Here is a 22094-nt window from a genome sequence, read left to right as displayed (position 1 = left end):
ACACTGGTAGAGGGAAGCTGACAAAGGTGGTGAGACTGGTACTGAAATATATGCATACAATAACTATTAATGGGGCTGGAAAGATAGCACAGCGGGTAGGGCCTTGCACGCCACCGACCTGGGTTCGATTCCCAGCATCCCATATGGTCCCCTGAGCACTGCCAGGAGTAACTCCTGAGTGCAGAGCCAGGAGTAACCCCTGTGCATCGCCGGGTGTGACCCAAAAAGAAAAAAAAAATAACTATTAACAACTTTGTAAATCACAGCTCTTTTAAAAAAAGGTTAAGTTAGTAGGTTCAAATAGCTCTCTGAATGTGGGTTTAGGTTAATTTACAACAGGTAAGACACTCCTGAGAACAGAAATCACTTATGGTACCTCATATTAGTCAAGGATTTAGAAAAACAAAAGACTAATAAAATTGTCTATGTAGTATGTATAGCACAGCAGTAGGGTGTTTGCCTTGTACCCTGCCGGCCGGCCAAGCTGGTTCGATTCCTTCACCCCTCTTGGAGAGCCCGGCAAGATACCGAGAGTATCTTGCCTGCACAGCAGAGCCTGGCAAACTGCCCATGACGTATTCAATATGCCAAACACAGTAACAACAAGTCTCACAATGGAGATGTTACTGGGCCTGCTCGAGCAAATTGATGAACAACAGGAGGACAGTGCTACAGTACTATAGTATGGAAAGTAAACATGCAACATAAAATCAAACACTTTGCATGTACTTCTAGCATTTTTTTTGAGAGAAGCAGATGGAAGTGTGGGTAAAGGGATCATGTAAGTGCTTATTTCTATAACTGTTAAGAAACTAGTAAAATGTTTTGTAAGGTTACAAGACTAAAAATAATTATGAAAACAGGGTAATTCATATGTAGTTCTATAATCAAGACTATACTTTAATCATCTCTGTTAAAACAACAACAGACTGACTATTCACTATGAATGAAAATTTCCACAATCTTACCCAATAATTCACTTCAATATGGATTTAACAATTTTCCCTTTTATTTCCTCTTAGCACAGTTTAATATAAATTCCTTTTTAAATGATCTAAAGAATTTGAAGTGAATGTTTTATTTTTATATATGTTGAGTTGAAACACACCATGTTTTTACATCATAATATAGAAAGAGTTCAGTGTTGAAATACACACACACACACACACGGATAATCTGCATTTGTACAGATTAAACTTAATTTTCTTATTTCTAAGAAAACCAAGCAAAGTGTTTATTATGGCAGCTGTGGTTTTAACTACATATCTACAGCTAGAACCACCACTACTGAGATCGACTAGATAACTATAATTTCTAAACATTTCCTACAAAAAGACACATTGTGAGAAGTGTGGCTCCAATATCCCTAGTATAAGCTTATCAAGTTCTAGTATCTTTGATTCTCTGCCTGATAGCTAATAAGAAAACTTGCTTGATGATCCCAAGATAAGGCAAATCACTTAAATCAGAATATCCAGTAAGCATAGTAAAGTTAATGTCAACAGTTAAACACACTTATAACTCTTAATTTACTTTAAAAGTAAATCCTTTCTTGGGGCTGAAGTGTTAGCACAGTGGGTAGGGCATTTGCCTTGTAAGCGGACGACCTGGGTTTGATTCCCAGCAACCCATATGTCCCCCAGGACATATGCAAATGCAGTAAAACCAATTTCAATCTCCACCAGGAGTAATTCCTGAGTGCAAAGCCAGGACTAACCCCTGTGCATCACCGGATGTGACCCAAAGAGCAAAAAAAAGAAAAAAAACAGTAAATCCTTTCTTGTCAGGGTATGAGTAATACATAAACATGATGACAGAAAACAGCAGTAAAGAAAGAGAAAAGAGATTGGGCTTGAAGAGATAGCAAAGTGGGCACAATGCTTTGCTTGCAGGTGGCTGACCCAGGTTCAATCCCTGACAACCCATATGGTTCCCTGAGCCCCGCTTGGAGTGATCCCTGGAAGTTACCCTTTTACTGTTCTTCCTACAAGCTTCCTGAAGTCAAGGATACAGTTTTGTATTCTCTGTGCACAACTAAGTGCTTAGAGCACAGATACACAAAATAAGGAACTCCTTAATAATTCACTGTATCACTGTCATCCCGTTGTTCGTGGATTTACTCGAGTGGGCGCCAGTAGTGTCCCTATTCGTCCCAGCCCTGAGATTTTAGCAGCCTCTCCTTTCTCATCTTTCCCAACGAATGGAGGCTCTTTCGGGGTCAGGGGAAGACCCTACATTCATCTAAATTTGGAAGGGAGCCACACCCAGCAGTGCTGAGGGATCACTCCTGACTCTATGCACAGGGATCACTCCTGGTGGGGCTTGTGGGGAAGAGGAAAGTGATACTCAGTACCGGGAATCTAACCCAAGTTGGCTGCGTGCAAGATAAGCGTCTTATCCACTGTATTATCTCTCTAGTCCCTACCTAATTTTAAATTTCTAAACATACACACATAGGTACGATCTGCATGATGCAATATATAGCTATATAACTTTTATTACATAGAACTATAATGTAGCTACAAAAATAAAGGTAAAGGTAAAGGTAAAGGCCCTCCCGTTGATCGTCGATTTGCTCGAGCGGGCCCAGTAACGTCTCCATTGGAGACTTTGTTGTTACTGTGTCTGGCATATCGAATACTCTCGGTAGCTTGCCGGGCTCTCCGAGAGGGGCGGAGGAATCGAACTCGGGGCGGCCATGTTGGCTGCGTGCCAGGCAAATGCCCTACCCGCTGTGCTATCGCTCCTGGGCTGGAGCGATAGCCCAAAAATAAAAAATAAATATTTTTCCATTTTAAAATTTTATTTAGGTTTTTTTGTTTGTTTTGTGGGGGTTTTTTGGTGTTTTGGGTCACAGCTGGCAATACTCAGGATTACTCCTGACTCTACACTCAGGAATCATTCCTGGCAGTGCTCGTGGAACCATATGGGAGGCAGGGGATCAAACTCCAGTCAGCCGCATGCATGACAAATGCCCTACCTGCTGTACTATTGCTCCAGCCCAATTTATCTAGTTTGTAGGCCACTCCTGGTGTTGCTGAAGGCCTACTCCAGACTCAGCTCTTGGGAATCAAACCTGGTAGTGCTCTGAAGGTCAATCACATGGTACTGGAGATTGGAATTGGTTTTACTGCATTTGCAAAGCATGAACTCAGCCCATTTAGCCATCTCTCAAGTCCCTTTTTTCCATTTGTAATAAAAAATAAATAAAATGCAAAACGGAGCTGACACTATCTCACTATTGATGACTACTTACAATTCTCCATTGATAAGAATACAATGGGATTGGTAAATGATGAAGTCACATTTTATTTTTTAAAAAGTGCTTACAGAAATTGAATTTTAAAAAATTGGTCAGATTTTCACCTACCTTGAAAGTAGAAAGTCCATAAAGTCTTGTGGTATGAACTGTTTCCTGAGAAATATTTGTAATATTAGTTATAAAGTCCTCAAGGTATTTACAAGCTTGTTCCAGGTGTGTGGTGTTTATGATGATTTGCACTAGCTAAAAAATACAAAATAGATCCAGTAAAATGTAGGTTACATATACACAAAGCCATTTGTTTTTTAAAATAGGATTATCACTTCCAGCAATGCTACCATTTCTGCCTAATTATAGCATTATAGGATACACTGCTTATCTGATTTCAAAAGCCTGCTGCAAATACTGCTTACGAATGCTATCATTAAAAAAAAAGAACCCAGAGTCTAACTGATAATTAATTTAAAATAACCTTTCAAAATACTTTTTCAAACAATACAATGACCAAGTTTTTAAAGAAGTATTTTCATTTCTTACGCAAAGTCTAGCGATCTTAAGTTTGCATATATGTTCTAACATCTTCAGTTATTTATTATTACCCATGTAAACCCCTTTTCCTCACTTGCTTGAATTTATATTTAGCGGGTAGGGCGTCTGCCTTGCATGCGGCCAACCTGGGCTTGATTCCTCCGTCCCTCTCAGAGAGACCGGCAAGCTACCAAGAGTATTCCACCCTCATGGCAAAGCCTGGCAAGCTCCCCGTGACGTATTCGATATGTCAAAAACAGTAACAACAAGTGTCACAAAGGCTGGCACAAATGGTTACTGTGCCCATTCGAGTAAATCAATGAACAATAGGAGGACAGTGCTACTTTTATTATATGTTAACTTTTTTTTTGGTCACAACAAGTTGTGCTCAGGGTTTACTCCTGGTTCTGTGCACAAGGGTCACCTCTGGTGGACCACATGCAATGCCAGAGATCAAACCTGGCCACATGCAAGGTTAGGGCTTTATTCACTGTACTGTTCTCCAACCCAATACTTATATTTTAAAACAAATTAATTTTTATTAATAAAATTAAAATAAACACAGAGCTTTACAGGATGATGTACAGTAAGAACTTAATTTTCATTTTCTTTTGTTTTGGTTACCTTCAATTTGGGGGCCAAACCCAGTGGTTCTCAGGGCTTACTCCTTGCTCTCTCCTCAAGGATCTCTCCTGGTGGGGCTCAGGGGGACCTCTTGGGACACCAGGGATCACACCCAGATTTCCATATGCAAAGGCAGGCACCTTCCCACTACCCTATCTCTCAGGCCCAACAACTTAACTTTTATAATACTTGTACAAGATTAAATATTGAAATAATACATTTAATGCAACAAAACATTTAGCTGTGAGTGTCTTTCTGACCTACCTCTGTCAAACCTATATGAGGTTTTCTAATAAGGTTCAGTAAACAGCTATTTAAAGTTCTGGTCAGCAGCAGATTTGTTGATTTTCTGAGCATATCATCTATTTCTGTTGAACTAAAACACAAAGGCTGATGTTATGAAAATTTTCTAGGTATAGCTATCTTCCTAAATGATTTATTTTAATCTACTAAAAAATGTGCTTTACCTTATTCCTTTTATTGTTAAAGTATGTTCCCCACATTAGTTAAATCACAAACTTCAATTTCATTTCACAAAAGGGGCGTCTTCAACACAGTAGAATGATCATTTATGTCATGATTTAAGTATATACAGTTAACCATTACAATAAAACTTGGTGTGGAAAATATATTCTTTTGTTTTTATTCTGGGGCTGTAAGGCTTGAGGGACATTCCCACTGTGCTTGGGGGATCATGCAGTGCTGGGAATGAAATCAGGGGCTCGATAATAAAATGTCCTTATTGTTTTTAGAAACACATAGTGAAGTATTTATGCCATTACTTCTTGGATTTGCTTTATAACATTTTAAACAGAAAAAAATAAGAATGGCAAAATGTTTATTGTTAAACTAGGTGCACATAAGTTTCCTATCCTATTACATATGTCTACTTTAACAGATGACTGAGATTTACATGGTAAAAGTATACCATCAGAATTACAGATACATAACCCCAAAGTGTCATTAAAAATATGGAACAGACTTTCTAGTGAGATCACAATCTATTAAAGAGTCATGAAACAAAAATAAAACAGCAATATAGATACAATAAAGATGCATTTCTTATTAGTAAACTTACCTCCGATGTAATGACTCTGAAAACTTAAGGCTGGCATAAATGAACTCTTTAACTTGACTGTAAATATGAGGCACTGACTGAGACATGGGGAATTTCTTTGGGAAAGGTTGCTGTAGGAAGAAAAAGTTGATACTGTTTTTGAAAATTCAGAAAGATATTCTAACTCACCTGAAAATGTAAAAATGAAACTTATTTCACACTTGAGAAAACAGTACCTGTGTCACAAGGTAAACTGCCATAGATCTATGTAACTGTCATGTTTCTACAAGGTATACTTATTTTTAATATTTAAAGGATACCAAAATAAGTCTGAATAAAATAGCGCTACTTCACCAAATAAACTTATTAAAAAGACCTGATGATATCATACCTCCTAGCTCACTTCCAATTTAAGTTGTTATAATCCTTAACCAATATTGAGAGGTATTTAAGATATGAGAATTAGTTTTAATTATATTAATAAGAGCTCCCACTAAACTGATAATACAGTGAAATGACAGATTTTGCATATATGTTCAACTGTACTCCTTTCTCATACTTCACACTGAAACCAGCACATTAAATCCTTCTTCACTTCACCATCGTAATAATAACATGAGCTTTAAATTTACAAAACATCTTTCATTTTCTCAAATAGCAAAACTAAAAAACCACATCAAAAGAAGCCTCTCCAGGCAGGGGGGAGAGAGGAGGAGCCGGGGACAATGGTGACGGGAAAAGTACACTGGTGAAGGGACAGGTGTTGGAACATCATATGACTGAAACCCAATCATGAACAACTTTGTAACCGTGAATCTCACTGTGATTCAATAAATAAGTTAAAATTAAAAAATAAAGAAGCCTTTCACATATGATGTCAGGTAATACTGACTGTAGCGATTAACGTTATAAAATTATTTTTAAGAAGACTATTGAATTAAAAATATCTTATACCTTTTCAAGATCTGGATCCTGAAAGGGAAATTTACTGATGACTATTTTATATTCTTCTTCATTAACAACAGGAATAGGGCTATAATTATCTTCTTCAAAAATGTCCCTGTTATGTATAGAAGATTTGAAAATTTAATATTAGGAATTACATCAACAAAGTGACATTAGATTCATATCTAAAATAAAACACCACAATTGTTACAAAAACAATAAAGATCCAAATAGGATCTTGAAAGATACAAAAAATACAATTTAGTTCTTTTATTTATTTACTTATTTATTTTGGATTTGGGGACATCCAGTGGTGCTCAGGGGTTATTTCTGGCTCTGTGCTCAGAATTACTCTTGGTATGCTCAGGAGTCCCAGTGAGGTGCTGGGTATCGAACCTGGGTCGACCACATGCAAGACAGACACCCTCCCCACTGTACTATCACTTTCACGCCCCATTTATAGTTCTTGGGTTAATTCTCAAGTTGCAGTTTTAGGGTCTTCTCTCTTTCCAACGGAATCAAAACCTCCTTGAAGATAAAAACAATGTCTCCTTTTCGCTTTGTGTCTTAATAATCTTGTCTAAAGCACTTATGAACTAGCTCTGCAACCATCCTTCCCAAGGAGACAGATGCCGGGAAGGAAAAATAAAGATACAAACAGACTGTGTCTCAGACCATTACTCACTATGTGTATTCAACAACTGACATTCTTGTTAATATAGCCTAATCTAGTCCAACCAAAAAATGTTTTCTGTTGAATCATAATATTTATTAAGTACTTATTTATGTCCCAGGTTCTGGGCTGATGAAAACTTCCTACTTTATGAAGATAATAACAAGATCACCAGGGGCCGAGAGAGATAGTACAGTGGGCAAGGTATTTGCTTTGCCATAGGCCACCTGGATTTGATCCTTGGCATCACAAATGATCCTCCCAAGTTGTCCATAGTTTTAAAAAACTGATGAGGTTAGGTCCCAAGTTGATGTTAGATTATTTAGTATATATTCTAGGTTGTTCTCAACAAACATTACTGGTACCTTTTCCTATTATATTTTGGGTGACCTAGATATAAGCTCTTGACAGACTTTTTTCACCAAAAGAAAATATAATAAGGGAAGCAGGGACAGAGAAAAGTTTTTAGACTTTAAAAATGAAGGAACCGGGGCTAGAGAGTAAAGCAGGTAGGGAGTTTGCCTTGCAAGTGGCCAACCTAGGTTCAGTCCCTGGCATCCCATATGGTCCCCCGAGCACCGCCAGGACTAATTCCTGTGTGCAGAGCCAGGGGTAACCCCTGAGCATTTCTGGGTATGGCCCCAAAATCAAGATAAAATAAAAAGGAAGGAACACAATTCTCTTTTCAATATAATACAAAAATATAGATTATTAAAATACTGTTGGTTCAAGCTCTACTGGCAAGTTGTTAAAGCAAAACTAATTTTCCTAATTAGTCACTTCTGAATTTTTAATCTAGTCATATATTATGTATTATACCTAAAAAATTAAAGCTGCAATTTGTTTCTAATACTATCTTTGAACATTTACAGCCTTATAAGTATCTATTTGCTAAAAATTGTAAAAAAAAATCAAGATAAAAAATAAAAGTAGTATAAGATTAGAGATAACACAGTCATTAAGAAAAAGAATGACAATTCATCAAAAGGTAAATAAGTATTTACTAAATATCCAGCAATTACACTTCTAGGTATACTACCCAAAAAAACTGCAAACAACGATTCAAACAGATATTTAAAAACCAATGTTCAGAACAGCATTATTTACATGAAAACAACCCAAATATCTTCAGACACCTGGTGGGGGATGAATGGGAAATAAATTTTGGCACATACAAACAGCAGACCAGCCTTAAAAAGAAAAGAAATTTTGGTACATGCTATAGCACTGTAGAACTCTGAAGACAGTATGCTGAATGAAAAAATACTGTCACAAAAAGAACTATTATATATTCCCACTTAGATGGTATTTCTAGAATGCTAAAATTAGTAGACAAAGTATAACAGTGAATACTTATGGGGAAGAAATGAATGGGGAGTTGTTTAGTTGGTAATTTCAGACTGGAATGATAAGTCTGGAAAAGTAAATATTGTTGTCAATTTCAACAATGTGAATCTACTTCATGCCACTGAACTGGTACATTTTAAAAAGGTTAAAATGATAATGTAATATGTACACTTTCTCAAATGAAAAAATGTTAAGCATTTTTTATTAAGCAAGCAAAATTGATTATTTTACCATTTTACAGACTTTTTCATTACATTAGGGTATCACAATTTAAACTGACCTGAAAACTCCGGCCCATTTCTTAAGTAAAGTTTCATTATATTGATCTCTTATTTCAAATAAAAGGTCAAAAAGTCGGTTTACTGGAAAGCCATAACCCTAAAACACAAAAATAGAAGTAGACAAGTAAAGATAATCATTTTTTTGAAATTCTGGGGACACAGGGAATCATTTGGAAGTGATTACCTTGTCACACTGATAGTATTTTTTAAAAATCCTTTTGGGCCCAGGCAATAGCAAGTAGGATGCTTGTCTTGCATGCACCTGACCCAAGTTCAATCCCTGGCACCCCATGTGGTCCCAAGCACCACCAGGACTAATTTCTGAGTGCAGAGCTAGGTGTAATGCTGGGTGTAGCCAAAAAAAAAATATCCGAAACAAGCAAAAATAAAAATAAAAAAGATCCTGTTGCCCTTCTACCCTAACACAAGAATTTTATTGGACTGAAATAATTTTTCCATTCTTCTTGTCTTTAATTAATTTAGAGTTTAGGATTACACTGTTAGCCTTAAAAAGGCATTATATGTCAAAAAGGGAGTTCAACTAGTTATCTAAATGAATGTTCAACTAGTTATCTAAATAACTGTATCCAAAAAAGTGGTCCCTTAAATAGAATAGTAGATGGAAAAGGAATAGATTCAGACTGAGATACAAAAACTTCCTTCAATTCAAGATAGACTTTGTCATTTAGGGGAAATTAACCGCCTACCATCAAACATTCACTCCCCAAACAGTTCCTTTCCAAGTCCAAACTCACTGAAATCTTATTCATAGCAGGACCAAATGTTTTCCTCTCAGAGCTGTTCCACGGCATTTCATCTTTGATCTTGATCCCAGCCTCTTGTAGGAACTGCAGATTAGATTAACTACTCAACCACTGACTCTAGCTTCCACTGGTCTTCTGTCTTGGTTAAATTACCAACCATCTCTCAACCAAAAACAACAAAAGGAAACAAAAAATCCCTTTGCAATGTCTGCTGCCCTAAGGTCCCTCCCCTCACAGACAAACCAAGTCTGACTCACACCTAACTTCCTCCGTTATTAAAACTGACCATGCAACACTATCTCCCACATGTAAGATTACACAGTCTCCAGGCCTGGGAATGACTCCAGTGGTGGAGTACATGCCAGCAGTGCCAGAAGTGACACTGGTGGCACTTCAAATACACCTTCAAGTGACTGTGGTGGCCCTTGAGCACCCCGTAAGTGACCGTAGTAGCCACCAAGCACTGTCTGGGAGCAACCCTAGACCTCTAAATGCTGTTGTGTACGGTCCTGAACAGTCCACAACTCTGAAAAAAAAATTCAATTTAAAACTCTGACTCTACTTTTTTTTAATTTTAGGGCCACACCCAGAGATACTCGTTGCTCTGTGCTCAAGGATCACTCCTGGTGACCATCTGGAATACCAGGAATCAAACGGACAAGGCAAGCACTCTATCTGCTGTGCTATTTATCCAGCTCCCTTTCTTTTATTCATTTATCATGATGTTTAAATATTTATTTTAGGCAGCGGGTTTAAAATACAGTTAATGATAGTATTTCATGCATAACACAATCCAGAACCACACCCTTTAGTGTCCCCTTCCCTGCACCAGTGGTCTAGTGTCCACACCCCCACTCCATTCTATTTCCGCTTCCCACCTCTGTAGCAAGCTTCATACTGAAGATAAATTCTCAGTTTCTATTGTCTTTGGGTATTTGTTGTAGCCCTGCTTTGTTTCTTTATATCTTGCTTATTAGAGAGATCATTCTATGTCTGTCCTCCTCCTAACTTCACTCATCCTGATACTCTCCAGATCCATCCACATAGCAGAAAACTGCATGATCTCGTTTTTTCATAAAGCTATGTAGGGGCTGGAGTGACAGCACAGTGGGTAGGGCATTTGCCTTGCACGCAGCTGACCTAGGTTCGATTCCCAGCATCCCATTTGGTCCCCCGAGCACCGCCAGGAGTAATTCCTGAGTGCATGAGCCAGAAGTAACCCCTGTGCATTGCCGGGTGTGACCCAAAATGCATAAAGCTAAGTAGTATTCCATTGTGTAGATGTACCATAGTTTCTTTATCCAGTCATCTGTTCTTGGACACTTGGGCTGCTTCCAGATTTTGCTACTATAAGTAGTTTTGGAATGAACAGAGGAGTGTAGTATCTTTTGTGAATAGTTTTTTGGGCCTTTGGGGTAAATACCAAGAAGTGAAATTACTGGGTCATGTGGAAGCTTGATTCCAGGTTTTCAGGTAAGTGTCCATAATATTTTCCAAAAGGGTCCAGCTCCTCTTCTAAAAAACATTTTCAGCTGTCCCCAGAAATACTCAGTGCTAAGGGATTACTCCTGGCTCCGCATTTAGCAATCCCTGCTAGTGTGCTCAAAGGCCATATCAGGTGCCACAGGTCAAATGCGGGTTGGCTGCATGCAAAGCAAGCACCCCTACCAGGTCCCAACGCTCTGCCTGGCCCCTAGTTTTTATGTCCATCATTTTATGTAACACCTGGTTCAGAAATAGGGAATCTAGCACAGTCAGATCCTCAGGCAAACCACCTTTGTAACATTGTTATGAGATAGAACAACTGTCATAAATTGACCCTTACTGATAGAAGTTCTGAAAACTTCATTTGCCCTTGTATTGTGGTGAAAAATATGAAGTAAAGCTGTGTTGCAGAAGGGTAGACCATGGTAGTGTGTGAGAAACTGGAGACGCTGGTGGAAGGAAGGTCACACTGCTGGTAGGACTGGTGCTAAAACATTTAATTCCTGAAACAACAGTATTATGAACAACTTGGTAAAGCACAGTGTTATAATTTTTTTTTTTTTTTTGCTTTTTGGGTCACACCCGGCGATGCTCAGGGCTGACTCCTGGCTCTGCACTCAGGAATCACTCCTGGCGGTGCTCAGGGGACCATATGGGATGCTGGGAATCGAATCTGGGTCGGCCGCATGCAAGACAGACGCCCAACCCACTGTGCTATTGCTCCAGCCCCACAGTGTTATAATTTTTAAATTATTTTTTTGAAAAAGAAAAAAAGAAGGTAGTGGCTTGAAAACCCGAAATATTGGCACATAATTAAAACTCCAGTACTTCTTACTTATTGCCATTCATCCACAATAAAATACATGAATGTGGTCTATATTTTGTATATAGTCTGGTGTTCAAATAGTTGGCAATTTAATGTTAGATTATCACCCACCTGCAAAGTATCTGCAAATATGACAATGAGATTCTTCAGTTCCAGAACCAGATCAGGATCAGTGCAGTAAGACTAGGAGAGTCAGGGATGGATGGATATGGAGATTGAAGCACAAACAAATAAAATCCAAAGTTATTTAATTTAAAAAAAGAAATAATATCTGTAAAGTTTTCTTATAATTTTCCATATTCATGATGAACTTTAAATTTTGGTTAATTAGACCTACAATTGGTTTTTCTCTATTCAGTGAAATGTTGGTCAAAACAATGAGGCTAATATTTCTGCATCTTTAGATTTTAAGGAACTAGTTATTTAAAATGTAAAACATGACATACATAGACCATACAATTTTACTTTCAATTAATTATTCTCTTATAGAAGGTATATAACTGACAATTTAAATACTTTTTAGTAATCTGGCAAAGGTAAAAAATTAATTTCAATGTCATTGTGAATGTCACTCTATCCTTATAATAGCATCTGATAAGATTCTGAATATGAATCTGAATTTAACATATTATGACTTCATATTTATCACTGAAATTATAGAAAATAATCAGAATATAAACTATAAAACAACATTTTTTTTTCTTTTTGGGTCACACCCGACGATGCTCAGGGGTTACTCCTGGCTCTGCACTCAGGAATCACTCCTGACGGTGCCCAGGGAACCATACGGGATGCTGGGATTCGACCCTCGGTTGGCCCGCATGCAAGGCAAATGCCCTACCCACTGTGCTATTGCTCCAGTCCCTAAAACAACAATTTTTAAATAAATATTAGACAAGGTTTTCAGTTACTAGATAGCTAAATACGAATTTATGTTTCTGATAAATAAGAATATGATATATTTATAATTCAAATATCTTTTTTCTTTTGAGTAGAGGGGGAAGTGTTTGGGCAATACCCAGAAGTGCTCAGGGCTTACTCCTGGCTCTTTGTTCAGGGGCCACTCATTGTGGTGCTCTGGGACCACATGAGGTACTGGGAATCAAACTCAGGGTAGTATGTTCTTGGCAAGCACCTAACCTGCCATACTATCTCTCTGGTACTATATAACCTAAAATCATATAAGCTAATAATACCTTAATACCTTCAAAAACTATTCTTAAATATAAAACTATAAATAACTGATTACAAAATTTTAAGTATGTGATATTAAGATAAATACCAAAATTATCTTTTTTTCCCCTTGCTTTTTGGGTCACACCCAGCAATGCTCAGGGATACTCCTAGCCCTTCACTCAGAAATTACTCCTGGCAGTGCTCGAGGGACCATATGGGATGCCAGGGATCGAACCTGGGTCAGCCATGTGCAAGGCAAACACTCTACCTGCTGTACCATCACTTTGGTCCCAGTTTGGGGACAACCAAAATTGCCTTAAGAAAAACTACATTGAACAGTTAATTTTAATTATCTTTATAACATGGTATATTTAATTATTTCCCAAAAAATCACATTACAAAAACACTTTGTATTTTTAATTTTTTTTTGGGGGGGAGGGAGCCACATGTAGCAATGCTTAGAGCTATTTCTGGTTTTGTGCTCAGGAATAAGCCTGGTAATATCCAGGAACCATTCCTGGATATCAGACCTGGTTATCTCCATACAAGGTCCTATCTACTATACCACCTCTCCAGTCTGATAATTTTGATTTCACTATATAAAAAAATCGCTTATTAGGGTCCAAAGATGTAATCCAATGGGCTGAAGCACATGTTTTGCACAGGGAAGCTCAAGCTCGACTCCAGCACTGCATGGTTCCCAGAACAACACTTGGAAGAGATCCCCACGTAGAGAGATGATGTAGACCCCAAGGAACCCGAGCACCGTGGGGTACAGAACAAAAATAAAAAGACTAACCCCCAAAACCCTCATTATATAAAGGATCAATATTTTAAATGAGTTCAAATTCTGATAACTGAATGTTTTTTAAAGAAATCTGAAACTGTATCAGTGCAATGTAGCACTGTAGCACCGTTCCGCTGTTCATCGATTTTTCATCAATTTGTTTGAGTAACATCTCCAATGTAAGACTTGTTACTGTGTTTGGCATATCGAATATATTGCAGGTAGCTTTCCAGGCTTTGCCGTGTGGGTGAGATACTCTCGGTAGCTTGCCAGGCTCTTAGGGGCGGAGGAATCGAATCCAGGTGGCCAGGGGTCGGCCAGGTCGGTCACGTGCTAGGCAAATGCCCTACCCGCTGTGCTAACACTCCAGCCCGTATCAATGCAATCAAATGATAAACATTAAAAAGAATACATTCTCTTGAATTTTAATAGTCAAGTTTATTTTGGAAACAAAGACTTGGGGATGATCATTATGAACATGTTATTGTGCTTCTCAGTGACCTACTGAAGAGCTTAGTGGAACTTAATAAGATCAGGTTAATGTCTCATTTCTTATAATACAAAACAAAGAGCATTTTGAGAAATCCTGATCATTTGCAAAATCACAACCCATTATCACCAAACAAAAACCTGACATTACTACTTCCAAATCTGAGTGACTACCAAAGGAAAAAACAAAAAATGATATAGTTTTCTTGTGACCTTATGCATTTCAGAAATTCTTGAGGTAACTGAATTAAAATGTTAGTAGCATAAATTATTTGACTTACTGAATGAGCTCTCAGGACAGCGATTATCTTAGAGAGTGCCATATTCCAAAGTTCATCAGTATATGCTCTGGTTACTAACCCTTTGGTTACGTGTAAAATGTGATCTTCCACCACAAAGAACCTAAAATACAGTAATTATCAACATAATGTGTTGAAAAAATTAAAACCAAAATAGAAAATACATTCTACATCTAACATAAAATAAACCATAAGCAATTTACATATTAGATACATACCCTACAATTTGAGTGAAATATCTTCTATAGCCATCAACTGTTTCATACTTTAAAGGAAAAATAAAAATCATTTTAAGCCAACTGAATACAAATAACATAAAAGTAAGCTTAAAGTCACTACATTTGTTAACAAATATTCATGCAAACTGTGTATATTTTTAAGTACCAGAAATACAAAAAAAAATTTCTTATCCCCAATAAAATGTATATTGAAAGGAGTCAAAAAGTAACATTAGATATGACTTCAGCATATAGATCTTCTCATAGGAAGTTCAAGTCATCATTAAGTCTCACTTGGGCTACTTGATCACTCTACAACTTAGTCTCCCCTACTTTCAGGCTTATTCTCTACAACCTATTCTTTTTTTTTCCCCTTTATTTTATTTTATTTTTTTTACAGTTGTAAATTTATAATTTTTTGTGCTTTGGTTTCAATTATACAATGATCAGATACCCATCCCTCCACCAGTGCCCATTTTCCACCACCATGGATAATATCCCTCCCACCCCCATCCCCCCATCCCCCCTGTCTCTGTGGCAGGGCAATCCCCTGTGTTCTCTCTCTCCTTTTGGGTGTCTACAACCTATTCTTAAACATTCTCTCTCTCCTCTAGCTCATGAGCTCTCTCATTCTCTCTCTCTATCTCTCTCTTTCTCTTTCTCTCCCCCTCCCTCACCCCCTTCCCTCCTTCTCTCCCAGCCCTTTCGTAGGAATACAATTTCTTACCATTAGGTATTGTCTCCCCTCCCTCTGGCCCCCCAAAACCATCAGCCCAGGGAGACAACTTCTTGCCACCCACGTTGGTGTACTTAGCTCTCCTGTTCCTTTAATCTCATGCTTTTCCATTCAGCGGATATTCATTCCTAGGATAGTCACATTTGGTGCGTCATTAAACCTAGCTGAATTCTGCCTTCATTTAGGTTTGCCTGTTCTGTTTGTTTTGTAGTCTGGTTGTTTTAAAGTAACTGTACATTACATATGATAAAACTTACTATTTTTCATATAGTTTCCATGAGCTTTTGCAAACTCATATTGCTATTACAACTAATATAAAACAGTTCCACCTTAGTCTGTGTCCTGACTACAAAGTCCGAATAGATCCTTGATGTCAAAAGATTTTGTATGTGTGTATCAAAAGAGTCTAAGAGGGGCTGGAGCTATAGTAAAGTGGGTAGGACGTTTGACTTGCACACGGCCAACCCGGGTTCGATTCCCAGTATCCCATATGGTGCCCCAAGTACCGCCAGAAATAATTCCTGAGTGCAGAGCCAGGAGTAATCCCTGAGCATTGCTGGTTGTAACCCCCCCCCCAAAAAAAAAGCCTAAAGAGTTTAAGATATTGAGGGATGGGAGGAGGAGATGGGTGGTTGGGTCATACCCAGTGGTTCTCAGGGGACCATGTGGTGTTGGAGATTGAACTGTGAGGACTTAAATGTGGGTGTAGGGGCAGACACATTTAAGGAAAGCACCTTATTCAATCTCTCCACCCCAAGAATTTAAGGTTTAAAAACTTTTTGATCAGCACCCTTGGTCATCTTCACAGTGAAATAATTAAGATCCACAGTCCATCAGAATGTCAGAAACTATCTTCCCTCACATTTTATACTGGTGGGAGAGGGTGAAGGGCAGGAGTTGGAGCCATACCCAGCAGTTAAGTCACATTTAAAGTAAGCATCTTAATCTCTGTACTATATCTTGTAATCCATGAGAATTCACAAAGCAACTTACTTTTTATTTGGCTTTGGTTCTGGGTCACAGCCAGCTGTGCTCAGGGTTTACTCCTGACTCCACACTTAGGGCTGTCTCCTGGTGGGCATGGGAGACTATATGGTGCCAGGGATCAAACCAGGGCAGTTGCACACAAGGCAAAAGCCTTACTTCCTATACCATCTCTTTGACCTTTAAGTAACTTTCTTATCATTTTATCTATTCAGTATCAATTTTATTTGCTTACTGCCATCTTCCCTAATGGAACACAATTTCCTGAGAAGAGATTTCTGTTTTGCCCACTGCTCAATCAGTAGTATCTATGCCAACTATTAGAAATACTAGGTGTTCAGTAAGAAGTTTTAGTTGAATGAATACAGATTTAGGTTAAGAAAATTTCTGAAGTCAAGAGGGTAAAAAGTAATAATGTACCAATTTAAAATTTTCAGGTACTTACCATACTTGATTGGGGCTGCAGTACCAACCTTGCTTGTTTCTTTCTCTGTTTTCGGTAATAATTTTCAAATGTTTCCTCATCACCCTAAAAGAAAATGAGCAGAATAATGAAAACCAAACCACACACACACACACACACACACACACACACACACACACACACACACACAAACTCCTAAAACAAATAGCTTCTCTTTATTTCCTTAAGAGTCACTTTAAAATTTTTAAGATGAAATATAAATGCTGCACACAGCATTTCATATTAAATACCAAGAATAAGTTTTTGTCAATATATTCAAAGATAGCAACTAATCATAACAATTAGGAAGACTAAAGCTAAATTCAAACAACTTGAGATGTGCCCAACTATTCACTATCTATTAAAACACACACACACACACACACACACACACACACACACACACACCCCACTTAATTAAAAGGTAAGCCTGAGTACCTCATGGTGTTTCACTAATAAAAATAAATAAATAAATAAATTTTTTAAAAAAAGGTAAGCCTGAATTCTTTTTAAAAAATCAGTATCTTTTAAAAAGTGCTTTTATGAAGCTGGGGCGAGAGTATAATGGATTGAACACTTGCCCTGCACACAGTCAACCCAAGTTCAATCCCCTGCACCCTATAGGTTCCCTGAGCCTGCCGAAGTGATCCTCGTGTGCAGAACCAGGAGTAACCCCTGAGAATCACCAGATGTGGCCTTCCCCCCACCAGCAGAATAAATTGTTTTTCTTAAGTTTATAAATTCTATATACTTTAAAGATACAAAAACATGTTACAAACTAAAACATATATATTATTAGAATAGATCAAAACAATTTTAAAATCGAGGCAATAATCAGCCAAGATTATTATATTTTATATACTTGAAAATTAAGATCAGACTGGAGAGATAGGAGAATGGGTAAGACATTTGCCTTGCACATAGCTGACCCAGGTTCAATCCCTGAACCCAATTAGGAATTACCCCTAAGTACTGAACCAGCAGGAAGCCCTGAGCATCACTGGGTGTGTGTCCATTAAAGCCCCCAAAATAAAAATCAGTCTTAAAAATAAAAATAATTACAACAGCACCTGTCAGGCCCAGAAGGCGAGAAAGTGGGGGGGGGGGGGGAGGGAAAGAGAAAAGAGGCAAACTGGATTCAAAAATAAAATGACAGTTTCTACTATATTATTAAATGTACCCTACAAGGGTTACACATAATTTTTATTGAAATACCAACTTTTAAAACTTTAAAGCTTCAAATGTACATCACTAAAAATCAACTTGTGGATATACTCCATTAACTTCACCACTAGAAGTTCAATTCCTTTACCATACATACCTACACTACACTCACAACTTATTGGAACCATTGTTGATCAAAATGTTAAGCCAAAAATACTAAGCCATTTGTGACTGTATGTGTATGTGTGTATAAAAGTCAACTGCTACATTAATGAGGTTTTAGTAAGAGACCAAATAAATGATAGAGTTCCTATATATAGCCTGGGAGTGTAGGCTATACCATCTAGGTTAGCGTTACATACTCTTTGAAGTTACCACATCAAAACTGCCTAATGACAAACTTCTCAAGAGTATAACCCTCTCATTAAGCAATGCAAGACAGTATACTCTCAATAATACATACATAAAAGATACTTACCAAAACAGAATAAATATGCAAACATCGATAAACAGGAGAAAAATCAACAAGATCTTGAGCAGTTAAGACCTGAAAAATAAAACCATATTTTAGAAATTATAGGTGAAGCTACTAATACATTCCTAGTAATATGCAGTAAAAGATAAACAAGGATTCACGACTAGTGAGACAACACAGGGGTTAAAGTACTTAGTCTGCATATGGCTGACCCCGGCACCACATACACCCTTGCACACAGCTAGGAGTGACCCTGAACCCAGACCCAGAAGTGGCCCCCCAAAACAAAGAAAAAGAACAAGGAAATCCACTTATTTCATGTTACATTTACTGACTATAAGAAGCATGCAATTAAAACATAATCCCTTCTCAATTTGTTTTGTCAATTTTTCATTCATTCTTTATATACCTGTCATCGCTAACTATTTATAAAATAAAATAAAAGAAGAAACTCTATACCTCTAACATGCCAGGTAGATAACTAAACCAAAACCCAATTTGGGATGTGGGTGATTCCAGGATGGAATCTACCTAAGAAACCATATCATCAGAAGCATAAAAAAGCAACCAAGGATTTAAGAAATACCTCCTTAAGAAATAGATGATCTCTTTTTAAAGGAACACATTCGGTATCAGGGCCCACATACAATGCTGGATACTGAACAGGAGTAGGCTGCAAGTGAGGCAAGCTTCACTAAACCCCTCTGCTATGTTTTTGGGCACATAACCCTGATTCCTTTAGTAGTCAATTAACAGTTCTTAGTGTATTCCAAATAGGTTCTTGAAAAAGGATTTAAAATCTCATAGACCAGGGCTGGAGCAAGAGCACAGCGGGTAGGGCGTTTGCCTTGCACGCAGTTGACCTAGGTTCGATTCCCAGCATCCCATACGGTCCCCCAAGCAGCACCTCCAAGAGTAACTCCCGAGTGCATGAACCAGGTGTAACTCCTGTGCATCGCCAGGTGTGATTCAAAAAGAAAAAAAAATCTTGTAGGCCAAGTAAAACATGAATTGGAAATAATGGGCAACTAGGGCCGGAGCAATAGCACAGCGGCAGGGCATTTGCCTTGCGCGTGTCTGGCCCAGACGAGCTGGGTTCAATTCCTTTGCCCCTCTCAGAGAGCCCGGCAAGCTACCGAGAGTATCCCGCCCGCACGGCAAAGTCTGGCAAGCTCCCTGTGACGTATTGGATATGCCAAAGACAGTAACAACAAGTCTCATAATGGAGACGTTACTGGTGCCCGCTCGAGCAATTCCATGAACAACGGGAGGACAGTGCTACAGTGCTAGAGATAAACTAAATTCAAAGGGAATTTTAATAAAAGATTATAAAGAAGGCTACAAAGTAATTTGTAGAGACTAAAATATAGGGCTGGAGTGATAGTATATCAGGTAGGAGTTTGCTCTGCATGCAGTCAAACCAGGTTCAATCTCTCATCCCATATGGTTCCCTGAGCACCACCAGGAGTAACCCCTGAGCACAGAGCCAGGAGTAAGACCTGAGCACAACCAAGTATGTCCCAAAAACAAACAAAACAAACAACAACAACAACAACAAAAAAGCACTAATACGACCCGAGTTCGATTCCTCCGCCCCTCTCGGAGAGCCCGGCAAGCTACCGAGAGTATTGGATATGCCAGACACAGTAACAACAAAGTCTCCAATGGAGACGTTCCTGGGCCCGCTCGAGCAAATCGACGATCAACGGGAGGGCCTTTACCTTTACCTTTTACTAAGAATGAATTATTTAAAGACATTGAAAGAAATATATTTAAGGATCATTTCAAGGGTTCTAAACTTAACAGACTTTTAAAATAAACAAATTTTAATCAGATTATGATTGTTTTATAGTATTTAGCATCAACTGAAAAATCATAAAGAACACGAAGGTATCCAGAATTAGTCAAAATGGAAAAGTACCATCATGAGATGACATGTTTTCCACAAATACTTAAGATCCTTACCAAGAAAACCCTTCTATTTACACTCTTACTGGTAATCACAGTTGAATACATTAATTCACAAATAAGACTTACAAACAGAATCTGCAAATATTCTGTTCTTCTGAAAAGATACAATCTAACATTTCAGATAATTCCACTGCCCCAATAAATCATTGCAAATTGGTCTACGTAATTCAATTTGCACATAGAAAAAGTTGAGCGCCACAGAGATAGCGATTACAATTCAAAAAAAAATCCAATAATAAAAAATATCACCTCCTCTTCATTCTCATCTTCTTCCTCAAATGCATGCCTCAATACAATTTTATTCCTTTCTTCTGGAATTCTGCCATTTATATGCATATTCCTTCCAAATTTTATATTATTTTGCTTTTGCAGAGTAATACTGAAGGTTTTCTGCTGCTGTGCCTATTTGGGGAGAAAAAGTCAAATTATTTAAAAATTGATCATGGTCAAAATTAGTTCAACTTTTATATTTTCTTATCTTTTCAATGTTTGCAAGCGTAGGATCTAGAATAATATGCCATCTGTTCATGATCTGTGCTATTTACCTTTCTGAACTATCTGCATGGATTTATCAATATCTGTTGAAAAGACTAGGAACTTTTGTTTACTTTACTGTGCTTTTGGTTTTTGGTTTTCGAACCCAGCTGTGCTCAGGGCTCTCTCCTGGCTCTATACTCAGGGAGCATTCCTGGCAGGCTGTGGGGAATAGGAGTTCTGGGAATTGAACCCAGGAGTACAAGGCAAGTGTCTTGCCCGCTGTCTGCTTCTCAAGACCCAATTTTACAATCAAATTTGACGACTGACAAGTTCTCATACACCACAACTGTAGGAGATTGCCGAGAGATCAGCTATTAAGGAAGGGATGAATTCTGGTTTGACTGGCCAATTTAAATAAGGAATAACTGCATACCAAACGAAAACACTAATATAACGTCCATTCTAAACAAGAATCGGGAAAGGTAAGATGAACGTAATCATAAATAAGCAAGTTACAAATGAAAAAGTAAACCATAGATAAGTTTAATAACCTAAATAAAGTCATTAAATTGTGATCCACTTTTATAGATCTTACCTGTTTCATAGCAGTTTCCCCTATTTTGTCAGAATGTTTTCTAATGCTTTCTAAAAAGTCTTTGAGGTCAGACATGGAGATTTCTTTGATATCTTCACGCAACTTAGGAAGATTTTCTATCATTAGCTGACAAAACCGGTATTGACTAACTCGGGGGAAATATACATTTTCTAATTGTTCCATAGTTTTTAGAGCAGAATAATACCTATGAAAAAAGTTTTAAAATAGAAATAAGTTCTTAGTGTGTTAATCTTACAAATAAGTCCAAATAATCACCCCCACACTACCATCAAAAAAGACACTGTTCAATAAAGTAAAAATCACATTTTATTCCATTACTAAGCATAAACTATATGTAGATTTATATATGTAAACTATATTTAGATTTATATATATAAATGAACAAGTTACAAGCTAAAAATTCTTGGCTTATATTAACTTTCTTATTTTAACTCCAATAACTTCAGC

The 22094-nt window shown here is 37.7% G+C and overlaps 1 protein-coding gene across 2 annotated transcripts in view; it reads right to left on the bottom strand.

Annotated features, from left to right (window-relative positions):
- EXOC6 (exocyst complex component 6) overlaps positions 1–22094 on the bottom strand; it is a 158056-nt gene that overhangs the window by 80119 nt on the left and 55843 nt on the right. For both annotated transcript variants that reach the window (XM_056130400.1, XM_056130399.1), the window contains 12 exons: positions 21627–21831; positions 20804–20956; positions 18587–18655; positions 16927–17010; positions 14762–14808; positions 14526–14646; positions 11904–11975; positions 8717–8814; positions 6426–6531; positions 5493–5602; positions 4679–4790; positions 3371–3505 (listed from right to left, as the gene is read on the bottom strand). In XM_056130400.1, coding sequence (XP_055986375.1) covers positions 3371–3505; positions 4679–4790; positions 5493–5602; positions 6426–6531; positions 8717–8814; positions 11904–11975; positions 14526–14646; positions 14762–14808; positions 16927–17010; positions 18587–18655; positions 20804–20956; positions 21627–21831 — 1312 coding nt within the window. The remainder of the gene's footprint in view (positions 1–3370; positions 3506–4678; positions 4791–5492; positions 5603–6425; positions 6532–8716; positions 8815–11903; positions 11976–14525; positions 14647–14761; positions 14809–16926; positions 17011–18586; positions 18656–20803; positions 20957–21626; positions 21832–22094) is intronic.

The sequence above is a fragment of the Sorex fumeus genome, unplaced genomic scaffold (assembly GCF_029834395.1).
Source record: "Sorex fumeus unplaced genomic scaffold, SorFum_2.1 ptg000078l, whole genome shotgun sequence".
Lineage (NCBI taxonomy): Eukaryota > Metazoa > Chordata > Mammalia > Eulipotyphla > Soricidae > Sorex > Sorex fumeus.
This window is presented reverse-complemented; position numbering and strand designations above follow the sequence as displayed.